The following is a 15,573-nucleotide window of genomic DNA, read 5'->3' as shown; positions in this document are numbered from 1 at the left end:
ACACACACACACACACACACACACACACACACACACACACACACACAGGAATATTATGCAGCCATCAAAAAGCCAAAATCTTGCCATTTGCAACAACGTGGATGGAACTAGAGGGTATTATGCTAAGTGAAATAAGTCAATCAGAGAAAGACATGTATCATATGATCTCCTGATATGAGGAATTCTTAATCTCAGGAAACAAACTGAGGGTTGCTGGAGTGGTGGGGGGTGGGAGGGATGGGGTGGCTGGATGATAGACATTGGGGAGGGTATGTGCTATGGTGAGCACTGTGAATTGTGCAAGACTCTTGAATCACAGAACTGTACCTCTGAAACAAATAATACAATACGTTAAGAAAAAAAAAAGAAGCAGATAGCAGGAGGGGAAGAATGAAGGGGGGAAATCGGAGGGGGAGACGAACCATGAGAGACGATGGACTCTGAGAAACAAACTGAGGGTTCTAGAGGGGAGGGGGCTGGGAGGATGGGTTAGCCTGGGATGGGTATTAAAGAGGGCACGTACTGAATGGAGCACTGGGTGTTATGAACAAACAATGAATCATGGAACACTACATCAAAAACTAATGATGTAATATATGGTGATTAATATAACATAATAAAATAAAATTAAAAAAGATGAGTGCCTAGAATACTATGGTTACTTCTCATTTCTTGGACAGCTCTTCCTTTTCCCTATACTAAATAAGTGTCTTTTTAAAAAGAATCTGCTAAATTTTTATGTATATATCATTAGTTCAACCCCTTTATTCTCTCCTGGTTGTTGACCTCTTCTATAAAATCAAACACATTAGGTATCCTGTAGATTTTATCTTATGGATTCTGGCAATTTGGACAAATTGCTTTTATTTATCTTATTTTATTTTAATTTAATTTAATTTTGTTTTATTTAAATTCAATTAGCCAACAAATAGTACAACCTCAGATGTAGAGCTCAACAATTCATCAGCATACAACACCCAGTGCAAATTGCTTTTAAAGCTTGCTGAAACTGTTATCTTTAGATTTTTCTTCACTATCATCTTGGGTATCCCAACCATTTCTCTCTTGTGTTGAGACATTTATTTACTGGATCTTTTCTTCCTCTTTTTCTAGTTCCTATTTTTTTAAGTTCACTTAGCTCATTTTGTTGAGGTATATCCTCCAGTAACTTTCTGAGCAATGTTGTGTATGAGGAAAATGTCTTGAGACCTTTCTTTGTCAGTATGTTTTTATTCCAGCCTGAACCTTACTTGATAATTTGGAAGGTGATTGTATTATACCTTGGAAATTAACTGTTACTCAGAATTTTTAAGGTAACACCAAGCAGTCTTCTGGCTTCTAGTATTATTATTGAGGAGTCCGACAGGAATCTATCTTTTGATAATTTTGTATAGAATTATTTTTCCTCTTAGAAAACTTGTTAGGATTTTCTAGTAATCTCTGGTGCTGTGAGAGTCCATGATGATGATGTGCCTTTGTGGTGACCTATTTTCATGCATTTTGCTGAGAATTCCATGGAATTTCATGTCCTTCAGGGGAATAGCTGTTGCACCTGTTACATGTCATTTTCTCCCTTTGTCATTTTTCTTTTAACTTAATTTAGGGTGTATTTTGCTAGTAGAAGTTTTCAATTTATCTGTCTTTGGTTTGACCCTTTGAAAGTTCTTTCCCATTCCAAGAGCACAGAAACATTATTTGTTTTTAGTATTTTCTAGTGTCTTTCTCTACCTCCGTTCTCTTTTATTTTTTTTTGATTTTATTATGTTATGTTAGTCACCATACAGTACATCATTAGTTTTTGATGCGGTGATCCACGATCCATTGTTTTCGTATAACACCCAGTGCTCCATGCAGTACGTGCCCTCCTCAATACCCATCACTGGGCTAACCACTCCCCCCTCCCCTCTAAAACCCTGTTTGTTTCTCAGAGTCCATAGTCTCTCATGGTTCGTCTCTCCCTCCGATTCCCCCCGTCATTTTTCCCTTCCTTCTCCTAATGTCCTCCATGCTGTTCCTTATGTTCCACAAATAAGTGAAACCATATGATAATTGACTTTCTCTGCTTGACTTATTTCACTTAGCATAATCTCCTCCAGTCCCATCCATGTTGATGTAAAAGTTGGGTATTCATTCTTTCTGATGGTTGAGTAATATTCCATTGTATATATGGACCACATCTTCTTTGTCCATTCATCTGTTGAAGGGCATCTCGGCTCTTCCCACAGTTTGGCTATTGCAGACATTGCTGCTATGAACATTGGGGTACATATGGCCCTTCTTTTCACTACATCTGTGTCTTTGGGGTAAATACCCAGGAGTGCAATTGCCGGGTCATAGGGTAGCTCTATTTTTAATTTTTTGAGGCACCTCCACACTGTTTTCCAAAGTGGCTGTACCAACTTGCATTCCCACCAAGAGTGGAAGAGGGTCCCCTTTCTCCACAACCTCTCCAACATTTGTTGTTTCCCTGTCCATTTTTGCCATTCTAACTGGTGCAAGGTGGTATCTCAATGTGGTTTTGATTTGAATGTCCCTGATGGCTAATGATGATGAACATTTTTTCATGTGTCTGTTAGCCATTTGTATGTCTTCTTTGGAGAAGTGTCTTTTCATATCTTCTGCCCACTTTTTGACTTGATTATTTGTTTTTTGGGTGTTGAGTTTGAGAAGTTCTTTATAGATGTTGGATACCAGCCCTTTATCTGTTGTGTCATTTGCAAATATCTTCTCCCATTCTGTGGGTTGCCTCTTTGTTTTGTTGACTGTTTCCTTTGCTGTGCAGAAGCTTTTTATCTTGATGAAGTCCCAAAAGTTCATTTTGGCTTTTGTTTCACTAGCTTTTGGAGATGAAAGAAGCTGAACTTGAAAGAAGTTGCTGTGGGAGATGTCAAAGAGGTTACTGCCTATGTTCTCCTCTAGGATTTTGATGGATTCCTGTCTCACATTGAAGTCTTTCATCCACTTTGAGTTTATCTTTGTGAATGGTGTTAGAGAACGGTCGAGTTTCATTCTTCTGCATGTGGCTGTCCAATTTTCCCAGCACCATTTATTGAAGAGACTGTCTTTTTTCCATTGCGTGTTTTTTCCTGCTTTGTCAAAGATTAGTTGACCACAGAGTTGAGGGTCCATATCTGGGTTCTCTATTCTGTTCCATTGGTCTATATGTCTGTTTTTGTGCCAGTACCATGCTGTTTTGGTGATCACAGCTTTGTAATATAGCTTGAAATTGGGCAACGTGATGCTCCCAGCTTTGTTTTTCTTTTTCAACATTTCCTTGGCGATTTGGGGTCTTTTCTGATTCCATACAAATTTTAGGATTGTTTGTTCCAGCACTTTGAAAAATGTCATTGGAATTTTGATCAGGATGGCATTGAAGGTATAGATTGCTCTGGGTAGCATAGACATTTTAACAATGTTTATTCTTCCGATCCATGAGCATGGACTATTTTTCCATCTTTTTGTGTCTTCTTCAATTTCTTTCATGAGTGTTCTGTAGTTCCTAGAGTATAGATCCTTTACCTCTTTAGTTAGGTTTATTCTGAGGTATCTTATGGTTTTTGGTGCTATTGTAAATGGAATCGCTTTTCTAATTTCTCTTTCTACAGTTGTGTTATATTAGTGTATAAGAAAGCAACTGATTTCTGTGCATTGATTTTGTACCCTGCCACATTACTGAATTGCTGGATGTGTTCTAGTAATTTGGGGGTGGAGTCTTTTGGGTTTTCCACAAAAAGTATCATGTCCTCTGTGAAAAGAGAGAGTTTGACTTCTTCTTTGCCAATTTGAATACCGTTTATTTCTTTTTGTTGTCTGATTGCTGTTGCTAGGACTTCTAGTACTATGTTGAACAATAGTGGCAAGAGTGGGCATCGTTGACGTGATCCTGATCTTAAGGGAAAGGCTCTCAGCTTTTCCCCATTGAGGATGATATTCGCTGTGGGTTTTTCAGAGATGGATTTTATGAACTTGAGGAATGTTCCCTCTATCCCTATACTCTGAAGAGTTTTAATCAGGAAAGGATGTTGTATTTTGTCAAATGCTTTTTCTGCATCGAGAGGACCATATGGTTCTTCTCCCTCCTCTTATTAATGTGTTCTATCACATTGATTGATTTGCAAAAGTTGAACCACCCTTGCATCCCGGGGATAAATCCTATTAGCTAGGATTTTGTTGAGGATTTTGGAATCCATATTCATCAGGGATATAGGTCTGAAATTCTCCTTTTTGATGGGGTCTTTGCCTGGTTTGGGGATTAAGGTAATGCTGGCCTCATACCATGAGTTTGGAAGTTTTCCTTCTGTTTCTATTTTCTGAAACAGCTTCAGTAGAATAGGTATTATTTCTTCTTTGAATGTTTGGTAGAATTCCCGAGGGAATCCATCAGGCCCTGGACTCTTGTTTTTGGGGAGGTTTTTGATCACTGCTTCAATCTCGTTACTGGTTATTGGCCTATTCAGGTTGTCAATTTCTTCCTGTTTCAGTCGTGGCAGCTTATAGGTTTCCAGGAAGGCCTCCATTTTATCCAGATCGCTCAGTTTATTGGCATATAGTTGTTGATAATAATTTCTAATAATTGCTGCCTTTTCCTTGGTGTTAGTCGTGATCTCTCCCCTTTCATTCATAATTTTATTAATTTGGGTCCTTTCTCTTTTCGTTTGGATAAGTATGGCCAGTGGTTTATCGATCTTATTAATTCTTTCAAAGAACCAACTTCTAGTTTCATTGATCTACTGTGTTTCTGGTCTCTAATTCATTGATCTCTGCTTTAATTTTAATTATTTCTCTTCTAATGCATGGCTTAGGCATCATTTGTTGCTTTTTTCTCTAGTTCTTTAAGGTGTAGAGTTAGTTGGTGAATTCGGGATTTTTCTATTTTTTTGAGTGGGGCTTGGATGGCTATGTATTTCCTCCTTAGGACCGCCTTTGCAGTATCCCATAGGTTTTGGACCGATACGTTTTCGTTCTCACTGATTTCCATGAATTGTTTAAGTTCTTCTTTGATTTCCTGGTTGACCCAAACATTCTTGAGCAGAGTGGTCTTTAGCTTCCAAGTGTTTGAATTTCTGCCAAATTTTTTCTCGTGACTGAGTTCCAGTTTTAAAGCATTGTGGTCTGAGAATATGCAGGGAATAACCTTAATCTTTTGGTATCGGTTGAGACCTGATTTGTGACCCAGTATGTGGTCTATTCTGGAGAAAGTTCCATGTGCGCTTGAGAAGAATGAGTATTCTGTTGTTTTAGGGTGGAATGTTCTATAAATATCTATGAGGTCCACCTGGTCCAGTGTATCATCAAAGCTCTTGTTTCCTTGTTGATTTTCTGCTTAGATGATCTGTCCATTGCTAAGAGTGGAGTACTGAGGTCTCCTACAATTAACGTATTGTTATCAATATGACTCTTTATTTTGGTTAACAGTTGGCTTATGTAGATGGCTGCTCCCATGTTGGGGGCATAGATATTTACAATTGTTAGATATTCTTGTTGGATAGACCCTTTAAGAATGATATAGTGTCCTTCTGTGTCTCTAATTACAGACTTTAGTTTAAAATCTAATTTGTCTGATATAAGAATTACTACCCCAGCTTTCTTTTGAGGTCCGCTGGCATGGAAGATGGATCTCCATCCCTTCACTTTCAGTATGGATGTATCTTTAGGTTCAAATGAGTCTCTTGTAGGCAGCATATGGATGGATCCTGTTTTTTTATCCAATCTGCAACCCTGTGCTGTTTTATGGGAGCATTTAGGCCATTCATGTTGAGAGTGATTATTGAAATATATGAATTAATTGTCATCATGTTGCCTGTGAAGACCTTGTTTTTATAGATTGTCCCTGTAAATTTCTGTTGTATATCACTCTTGGGGTCTTTCTCCTTTTATAGAACCCCCCTTAATATTTCTTGCAGGGCCAGATTAGTGGTCACGTATTCTTTCAGTTTCTGCCGGTCGTGGAAGCTCGGCATCTCTCCATCCATTCTAAATGACAGCCTTGCCAGATAAAGTATTCTTGGTTGCATGTTCTTCTCATTTAGTACTCTGAATATGTCTTGCCAGGCCTTTCTGGCTTGCCAGGTCTCTGTGGATAGGTCTGACGTTATTCTGATGTTCCTCCCTCTGTACGTAAGGAATCTCTTCTCCCTAACTGCCCTTAAGATGGTTTCCTTGGTTCTAAGATTTGCAAGTTTTACTATTACATGCCGGGTGTTGGCCTGTTTTCCTTGATCTTGGGAGGGGTCCTCTTTGCCTTTAGGACGCGAATGTTTGTTTCATTCCCCAGATTAGGGGAGTTCTCAGCTATGATTTGCTCAAATACATCTTCTAGTCCTCTCTCTCTCCACTCCCTCCGGGATTCCAATTATTCTGACATTGGAACGCTTCATGGTGTCACTTATTTCTCTGATTCTATTTTCATGGATTCTGAGTTGTTTTTCCCTGGCCTCCTCTTTTCCCTTTTTATTTATTATATTGTCTTCCAGGTCGCTTATTCGTTCTTCTGCCTCAGTTACCCTAGTTGTTAGATTATCTAGATTGGATTGGATCTCACTGATAGCATTTTTAAGTTCTGCCAATTCAGCTTTCATTTCTGCTCTTAGAGACTCTATGTTGCCATTAATTGATTTCTCCATTCTAGCCATTGTCTTCACAATTGCTAGCCTGAATTCCATCTCTGACATCTTCGTTATATCTGCATCCATTTGTAAATCTGCAGCATAAGTCATAATCTCTGAGTCTTTTCTATTTTGGGGGCTCCTCCTCCTAGTCATTCTGTTGATGGGTGTTTGAGGGAATGTATAGAGTCCAAATTATTGACCAGACCCCAAGCAAGATGCACCTGTTTTCTTGGGACTTAGGGTTGCTGGCCTCTTGTTTTCCCAGCCTGTCTTCTGGGAGAGGGGCCTGCCTCGCTATTACTCAGGCAACCCTGTTTGGGCGGAGTTGCCCTGCCCCCCTGTGGCGGGGGATGGGCTCAGCGGGAATCAGTTTTTGGGGCTTTTGTTCTCTGACGGCTTTCCGCGTCTCTTCTACGAGTCAGAGCAGAAGAGACCGTTTTCAACCCCCTGCCTCAGAGCAGAGAGACCGCAGTCTGTTCTTCAGTGAGCTCTCCAGGCCACACTGTCTCCGTTTCTGTCTGTGCTGCTATAAACTGCAGCGTCCTGAGTTGTGCGCCCCTCCGCAGCGCTCCCAGTCCTGCCTTCAGGTCAGAGCACGTCTCTGCCCTTTGTGCTTCTAAAACCGCCAGCCACCCCCAGATCGCATGCATGACCCCGCTGCTCCGGGTTTCCGCTCCGGGGACTGCCCTAAAGTCCTTTCCCCGCAGTTACCAGTCTGCGAGTCTGTGCCCCGTCCCCAGCACACAAGGCTGTCGCTCACCGGCGGTGTAGGATCCCCACGGCCAGGCACCCTCCCGCTGCCGTTTATCCTCCGATATCTGCCCGCAGAATCACGGCTCCCCACTTAGTACCTCAAAACCAACTGCCTGCGATATTCTGTTTGTAGAGATCCAGATCTTCTTACATTTCAGGCTGGTTTTGTGGGTGCTCAGAGTGGTCTGATATCCAGCTCAATTCCGGGGACCAGTTGAAGTAGGGTCCCCTACTCCTCCGCCATCTTTCCTAGTCCCCTCCCAGTTCTCTTTTATAATTGAGTATAAATATTTTTATAAGTTCTGAAGTAGGCAGGCAATTTCGTTATTTGTTTTTTGCTTATTGAAACAGTTTTGCCAACATCCTTTACTGAATAACCCATCATCTTTATATGCTGTGAAATGCTACCCTTATGCTACATTTGGATCTATTGTAGACTCTCTATCTTGATGGAGTTTTCTGGTAATTCAAAGATTTATGACGAACTTTATTCATTTTGCATAATGTCTCAAGTGAGAAACATGCATCAGAAATTAGAATAGTCATTTGAAGCCGGAATTACCCTTGCTAAAATGTTGCTTCTCACTTATATTACTATTAGGATACTTTAAATGACCTTGTCAATCATGAAACATCAGTTTTCCTGTGGAAAAAAATGATTCTTACCCATTGCAGGGGTGGCAAGGGTTTGGCGGCCAACAAGCTGAGCTGGTCCCAGTCCATCAAGAAAATCACTGAATTGACTGTCTGCTCCTAGTCGTACTCCAGGAAATATTAAGCTATTAGTAAAAGGACAAACATCAAAACATTAGATCTCCTAGAATTCTTTTCGTTAGTTTCCATTTAACTACTAATTCTGATCACAACTCATAAACATTAGACAGTTTACATTGATTCTTTGCATTCATTGCCTCTGAACCAAGTATATACAGTACAGCACTGATTGAGAAAAGGCCTAAATAAACTCTCAAGTTAAGAGCTGATGTTCTGTTCAGGAGAGCTTAGTTGTCGTTTTTAATATACTAAGTTTTCTGGACATTTACAAATACAAATCCCTACATAAGTATATTGCTGACATTAAATATAAGATGCAAATTTTTATATCATGAACTTTACATAAATAATTGTTCATGAACATTAAGTAACATTAATGCTAAGTTTAAAAAAATGCCTGATAATTTCTTCAATAAATGTTATAGCAAAGTACAAATTCTTATTTACAAGTAAAAATGCTTAATTTATTCGTTTTTTAATGAACTACATTTTTATATTATCTGAGATTTTCATTCAGTTCAAATGGAAAAGAATTGATTAGACTATGCCCATTTTTTTAAATAAAGTGTTTTTTTTCATAGATTTTATTTGTTTATTTGAGAGAGAGAGAGAGAGAGAGCACAGAGGGTTAGTGAGAGGGAGAAGCAGGCTCCCCGCTGAGCAGGAAGCCTGACGTGGGACTCAATCCCAGGGTCTTGGGATCATGACCTGAGCTGAAGGCAGACGCTTAACTGACTGAGCCACCCAGGCGCCCCTAGACTATGTCCATATCTTACTACACCCTGACTGCCTGAATTCCCTGGGCCATAAGCTCCAGCAGAGAGTGACTATGCTCTTCTTGTTTATTGATGTATCCTGGGCATTAAGAACCATGCTTGCCATGCAGTTGGACTTCAATGAGCATTTTTTGAATAAGCACGTTTCTATAGGGACTTATTGGTTCCAGTGTGTTTTCTCACATATTATTTCCTCACAATCAAGGGAATTAGAGAGGGCGCATACCATGATCACATCCAGAGACTATGAAAATCAATCTGTAAGAGGTTAAGTGGCTTATTCACCGTGGAGGTAAATATTATTTGATTTATTAGTTTTATATCAGAAATTATCTCCTGTCTTTCATTTGCACATTGCATTATAATACTTCATCAAATATTGGAATTTTGTCATCAAGTTCATCTCCATAACTTTCGTTCCTGCTGATTTTTGCTCTTAGCTATATCTTGCTGGGAGCATGCATACCAATCATTTGATCAAATAAACACTAGTTTCGGGAATGGGAAAGCACATCATGAACATTAACTTGGCATAATTTTATTTCATTCTCTGAACAAAATTTAAAAAAATGCCAGTAAAATAAATTATTGCTATTAGATTGGTAAATGAGATTTCTGAATGGCAATAAATGAATAATTATAGAAAATTTGTACATGGTCAATCCCCAAGTAGCCCACTGCAGAATAATAATTACTTAATTGTAAGATCTATCACTTCAGTAAAAGTTTGGTTTTATCAGAAAAATTCTCAGGCATAGAGAAATGAAGGGTTTTTCTTTTGCAGGATCTATATGTAAAAGCAAGTAAGCAAAACACAAATCTAGTTAAATTTTTTTAAGATTAATTAACTAAAACTCTTCAGCCAGAAAAATAATGAGGAAGATAAATTCTGGGCTTTTTTCCTAAGATAAAAATGAGTTAGTGATGTTTTAAAAACAAAAAAAATTTAAATTGCTTATTATCAGAGTGTTAGACTTCCAACAACTCAGAAACAAAAATTAGTTTGGAGACAAGTAGGAATATGGGAAATCAAGTCTCACTTCTAAATTTTAATTCAGATTTTGGTGACTGGGCCAATGAGTTTCCCCACCCGAAATAATCCATTAAATGTAGCATTTCTACACTAAAAACATCCAGGAATGGACTATTGTGAGCTTTTCTGGACAATGGAGATCATTTTTTTCATGTTAACCCAGCTTTTCTTCAGACCTCTGAAAGGTCTGAGTGACCAAGTGCAGAGGTGTATCCCTGTGTACGTATCATAAGAGGTAAGGCTTTTTTAAAACATGGAGTGGAGGGTTAAACTCCTAGTTAAATAGAGGCACCGTAACCACTGGTGGCTTTATTTTACCTGTGACCACACAAGCCGTGGTTCTAAAGCCACGCAGAGGTGCTGACATCACTTACTTTCCCTCAGAGCTGTAACTGTTGATGCTGCCGTCAGTAGACTCTCGACTTGGTTGCCTTACCATCTTCCTCATTTCGGCTGCCATTCCTGTTTCTGTGCTTCTCTGGATGGTACTTTTTAACTTCTTGTGGCCTGACTCTGACAAGAGAGAGTAAAAGAAACTCTAAGTTTTGTTTAGGCCGTTTCTCTCTGAATGTTGACTGATTCTGCAAATAAAACAATTATGTATATAATTAAAAGTTTACTCAGAAAAAGAGAGTCTAAGAGAATAATCGGATTAGCTGAATCTCTTTGCCCACCTATGCTTTGGTGCAGAGGGGCAGCAGTGGAGGGTAGACCCCTGCCCCAGGCCCAGAGACTGCTTGAATCTCAGGGAACCAACATGAGCTTGTTGCAATATGGCTGCTCAAGTTATCAACTGCAGGGAAAAAACTGGCTGCATTATGTGGAAGGATAATGCTGAATAACCTAAAAGGTTTCTCCCCAATCTGGAGTGTTCCAAATGTGTGGGGACAGACCTAAATGAATGGGCCTTGTCCTTTAAAGGAGAAGAGGCACAGGGAACCAAGCATGAAAAATACCACAGTTCTGGCCATGTATCAACAATCCCATAAAGAGAAACGGTAGTATTTTATTTAATGATTTTTGAAACACTTTACCATACACATTCTCATTTGAGATGGCACATAGCATACCTATGGAGGTAGAACAGGTATTATCTTAACTCCAAGCCTCAATGGCTCTCTCATGGCTTGTTGTCTCAGCTGCATGACTTCTGACTGGCAGTTTTGGGTAGAAGTCTCTTTTTGCATTGTGAATTATAAAGGCTGATCATTTTCTTGATAAACTCTAAGTTCAGAGCAACTTCCTCAAGCCACTTTGAGATGTACTAACCAGCATTCTATTCACGGCATGGAATGAAATTCTAAAACACTTATTTGATTAGAACAATATCAAAAGGTTAGACAAACACTTAGACTTAATACCTGCCACAGTTTTTCCATCTACACATTTGATATGAATTTCTGGTTTTCTTTCAGTTTTTCATACAGTATCATTTAATACCCATTAATATATGAAAAAATGCTTTATATCCATATCTATATGTGTATACACACATAAACTCTTCAACCCTCATAAAACCTCTGTGAAGCAGGTGCCCCAAAAACACTCCTAAATAAGCCACAGGAAAGACTGTATGTTTTCCTCTCATTTTTGGTCACTGCAATCCTTTTGTAGATTGTCTAATAAAAAAATAATTGATTATACTATATGGACTCAGTGCTGAATATTCTCTACATAAGAGCCATGGGAATTCCTCAAAAACATAAATCTGAAAATGTCATTCCCTTGCTCAAGATTTGTGCTGCTTTATCATCAAAACTAAAAGAAAATCCAAAATTGTTACTATGGCCCATAAAATGCCTGGTCCCTGGCCACTTCTCAGATCTCACACGCTGCCCCTCATCCCCGCGGTCCTTGCTCTCCAGTCACGTGGTCTTCCCAGCATGTTCTTGATAACGCCAAGCATGCTGCTTCAGGGGGTTTTCCTGTCTTTCCCTTCTGACTTTCTTGCCTTGCTCCCTCACTTTATTCGGATCTCGGCGCCAATGTCACCCCCTCAGAGAGGCTTTTTCTGATCCTTATCACTTTCTGTCTCCTTGCCATACTTGGTATTTCTTTATAGCACTGTTCTGCCATTAAACTTCAATTTGTTCATTTGTTGTCTGTTTCCCCAATTAGAATTCATCTCTCTGAGGAGAGGGATATTGTGAATATTGCTGTTATCCCTAGTATCTAGAACATTGGTATCAACTCATTAACAAGATCACACATTTTCCTCATTCTATTAATGTAACTTACTGTAATACAAACAAACATGTCTCTATTTTTTTAATGACTGCTCCGTTGGGTGATGTCATAATTAAGCCATCTCCTTACTGATGGGCACTTGGAATGTTTCCAATTGTTACAGGAGAGTTTTTATAGAACACATATCTAGAAGTTGAATGCTTGTGAAAGGGTAGGAATCTGTTTTGTCTTAATAGCTATTTCTACATTGCCATTTAGAAACATAGCAATTTCAATCACTCCTACCAACATTCGTAAGGATGCACCCATTTTCCCAACTATGGCTCAGGGAGTTTCTCCTTTTCCCCTTCTAGTCTCTATTTGGCTCGTCACTGTAGAACTCGTATGCTTACTGAAGGTAGTGACTTCATTTATGGACATTCTAGTGCTATTTTTATTTATATATTTAGTTATTTATATATTGTGCCTCCTTCCCAAATGTAGTTCCTTTATGAAGTCACTACAGTAGAGCAAGACTTCATTCACACACACACTCTGGCTAGATTCCACCTGAGGGGTAAAGGCGAGCCCCAGCTACGTATTACCAAAGTGAGCTCAGCAGAGTTGTGCAGATGTTTCCCCAAAGCAGCAGAGGCAATAAACCCAGGATGGAACATTAGATTCTTACTGAGAACAAGCACTATCATAGCTAGAAAAAGGAGGGCAAACTTTAAATCTAAACGGTGAGGTGATGCTGGAAACTGGAGGAGAAACACTTAAGAGGATTGTAGTGGGGAGGTTCAGGTTATTCGTTCATTCAGGTTTTCATTTATCCATCCACCCAACAAATATTTACTAAGCACCTACTATGTGTCACACAGTGTTCTAGGTGCTGGGGATGTACTGATGAATGACAAATTTCCTGCTATCATGGAGCTTACATTCTAGTGTGTATATACAACCAAGGCAATGCACAAATAAATAAATATATGCTTGGTAATAAGCACTATGGAAAAAAAAAAACCCAGGCAGGATAAGGGGGGATAGAGAGTGACAGGGCAGAGCAGCCCTGGTTTCATTATAAAGGGGTAAGGGTCTCATGAATCATCAGTCTGGAGGAAGTGAGGCCACAGGCTGTGAGGGAACAGGGAAGTAACACCCGTGGGGGGACTGGTCCTGGTGATTGTTGTGGGGGGGAGGTTGAGTAATGGTGGTCAGGAGGGGGCTACTGTCTTCTCAGTAGTGCACAGCTTTCCTCTGCAGTCTTTCCGATGTTGACGTTGACTCTGGTCAAAAGGCTCTGTGGCCAGAGATCTCAGGGCCCTGTGTGCACCTGGCAGTGCAGGTGACAGGTGCAGAGTAGGCTCATCAAGTAGGCTATTTCCTAACACAGGTTTCACATGGTTGTCACTTACTACATATTTGTTCAATGAATGAAGAAATTAAAAGTGAAGAGTCTATTAATTTGTTTGCATTATTTAATTGGGACATCAAGTATTCTTAAAGAAGAGTATATTTACAGGGTGTCCTAACATTCTGGAAGCAGTTTTAAAACTTAATAGCTTCCAAAATGTAAATGCTACACACTTTGAGAAAACATCATTTGAGAAGCTTGTTATTCAACTTTCTTTTATACTTAATTTTATGAATTCGAATACATTTTTAATTTTAAAGTTTTAGTTTTAGTCCTTTTGAAGTCAGCAAATATGGACTGATACCTAGCTCTTGTCTTATTCATGTTAATAAATATTCAATGAAAAGAGCTTTGATGAACTAAAGTTTATAAAGGCCCAGGTAAAACTGAATAGAGTTCTAGCTATGAATTTGTCTTATTTAAATTCACAACAGCTTTAATACTATTTATAATGCAAGGGTTGGAAAGAACTTTGTTTTGTACATGTGGAAACGAATTTTGGAGATGTATAACTCATGCAACAAATACTTGTTCAGCACTTACACTGAGGCCAGCCTCTTCCAGATGCTGGTGATACAGCAATGAACACGGTAGACAAAAATCCCTTGCCCTAATGCAACGTATATTCTAGTGAGTATAATGATTTGCTCAACATCATGCTAGTAAGCAGAAGCTGGATTAGATCTTCTGAATCTCAGTCTTGTGACCATTCCTTTATATCATAGTTTAGGAAAACACAAAGTCTAATCTCATTTTACAAACAGAACAGTGGCTTAGCTACACAGATATTTTCATGTACACATTCTCATATGGGCTTACAAATTCATTTAAAATTTTTGTTAAAAGCACATATATTCTATACAAGTACAAATGTATATAATTACCTGTATCTATCTCTGTACATATGTTGTGATTATAGCATAACTATATGTTCCCTAGACGAATGCCTGGGTGGCTCAGTTGGTTAAACAACTGCCTTCGGCCCAGGTCATGATCCTGGAGTCCCGGGATAGAGTCCCACATCGGGCTCCCTGCTCAGCGGTGAGTCTGCTTCTCCCTTGGACCCTCCCCCTTCTCACGCTCTATCTCATTCTCTCAAATAAAAAAAAAATCTTTAAAAAAATTCCAATATAATGCATTAAACCACTAAATGATATCACCATTATTTAACAATTATTTGTATCCATTGAAGAATCATTGACCTGGTTAAGATATGAAGTCTCCTATCAAATTATGACATGAAACCTTTGACTTGAAACCGCTGTCCCAAGTATTATACGAAGAACAAAAGGATTAGAAAACTAGCCCATTTTATACTCCGTATTCACAAACACATGAAAAAATTAGTAAAATCCATATCATTTGGGAACAATTATTTTCCCCTGCTTTGGAAGAACAAACTTTCCCTTATAGAATGTTCCAGAATGTGTCATCTTTACATATTATTCCTCTCTTTTCATAGCAAGAGATGTATGTTATATTTAGAAACACCGCCACTGATGTTTTAATTCACTCTGTAAATACTCATTAAGCAGCAAGTACCTATAGTCTAATTGGCATTTTTCTAGGTGTTGGAGCTACAACAGTCATAAGACAGGATAGTGCATATAGTGAACAATTAAATAAGTTATGATAATTTTAGAACTGGTAATCATTATGAAAAAACAAACAAAGCAGAAGAGACTGTCCAGTAGAGTGAATTACTTTTGATCCGCTGGGCAGAAGCCACTGCTGAGAATGTAAATTGTGCAAAGATCTGAAAGAAGTATTATCCAGGCAGAAGGAGCAAGTGCAAGAGCCTGAGGAGTGACTGACCTTCCTTGGCTTGTCTGAGAAAGCTCTGAAAAGCTGAAGTATGATGGATGAGGAGAAGATGGAGTGGGAGAGGCTGAAGGACCTGGTAGCTTATGACCTGCTGGAAAATAGCTTGGATTTTGTGCTGGGTATAATGGGAAGCCACAGGGAAGGGTCATGATTTGATTTACATTTTCAAAGGATTGTTCTAGCTATTGTGTGGAGAATGAATTGTAGGAACTAGAAGTGGAAGCA

At 39.0% G+C, this 15,573-nt stretch overlaps 1 protein-coding gene across 49 annotated transcripts in view; it reads right to left on the bottom strand.

Annotated features, from left to right (window-relative positions):
• Positions 1-15,573, bottom strand: part of RIMS1 (regulating synaptic membrane exocytosis 1) — a 487,750-nt gene that overhangs the window by 6,981 nt on the left and 465,196 nt on the right. For all 49 annotated transcript variants that reach the window (XM_073905183.1, XM_073905188.1, XM_073905189.1 and 46 more), the window contains 2 exons: positions 10,319-10,457; positions 8,028-8,140 (listed from right to left, as the gene is read on the bottom strand). In XM_073905183.1, coding sequence (XP_073761284.1) covers positions 8,028-8,140; positions 10,319-10,457 — 252 coding nt within the window. The remainder of the gene's footprint in view (positions 1-8,027; positions 8,141-10,318; positions 10,458-15,573) is intronic.

Source organism: Callorhinus ursinus, unplaced genomic scaffold (genome assembly GCF_003265705.2).
Source record: "Callorhinus ursinus isolate GAN/ISIS: 27379988/994484 unplaced genomic scaffold, GSC_fseal_2.0 scaffold22, whole genome shotgun sequence".
Lineage (NCBI taxonomy): Eukaryota > Metazoa > Chordata > Mammalia > Carnivora > Otariidae > Callorhinus > Callorhinus ursinus.
Note: the sequence above shows the minus strand (reverse complement) of the source record. Positions and strands in the feature narration are given on the sequence as shown.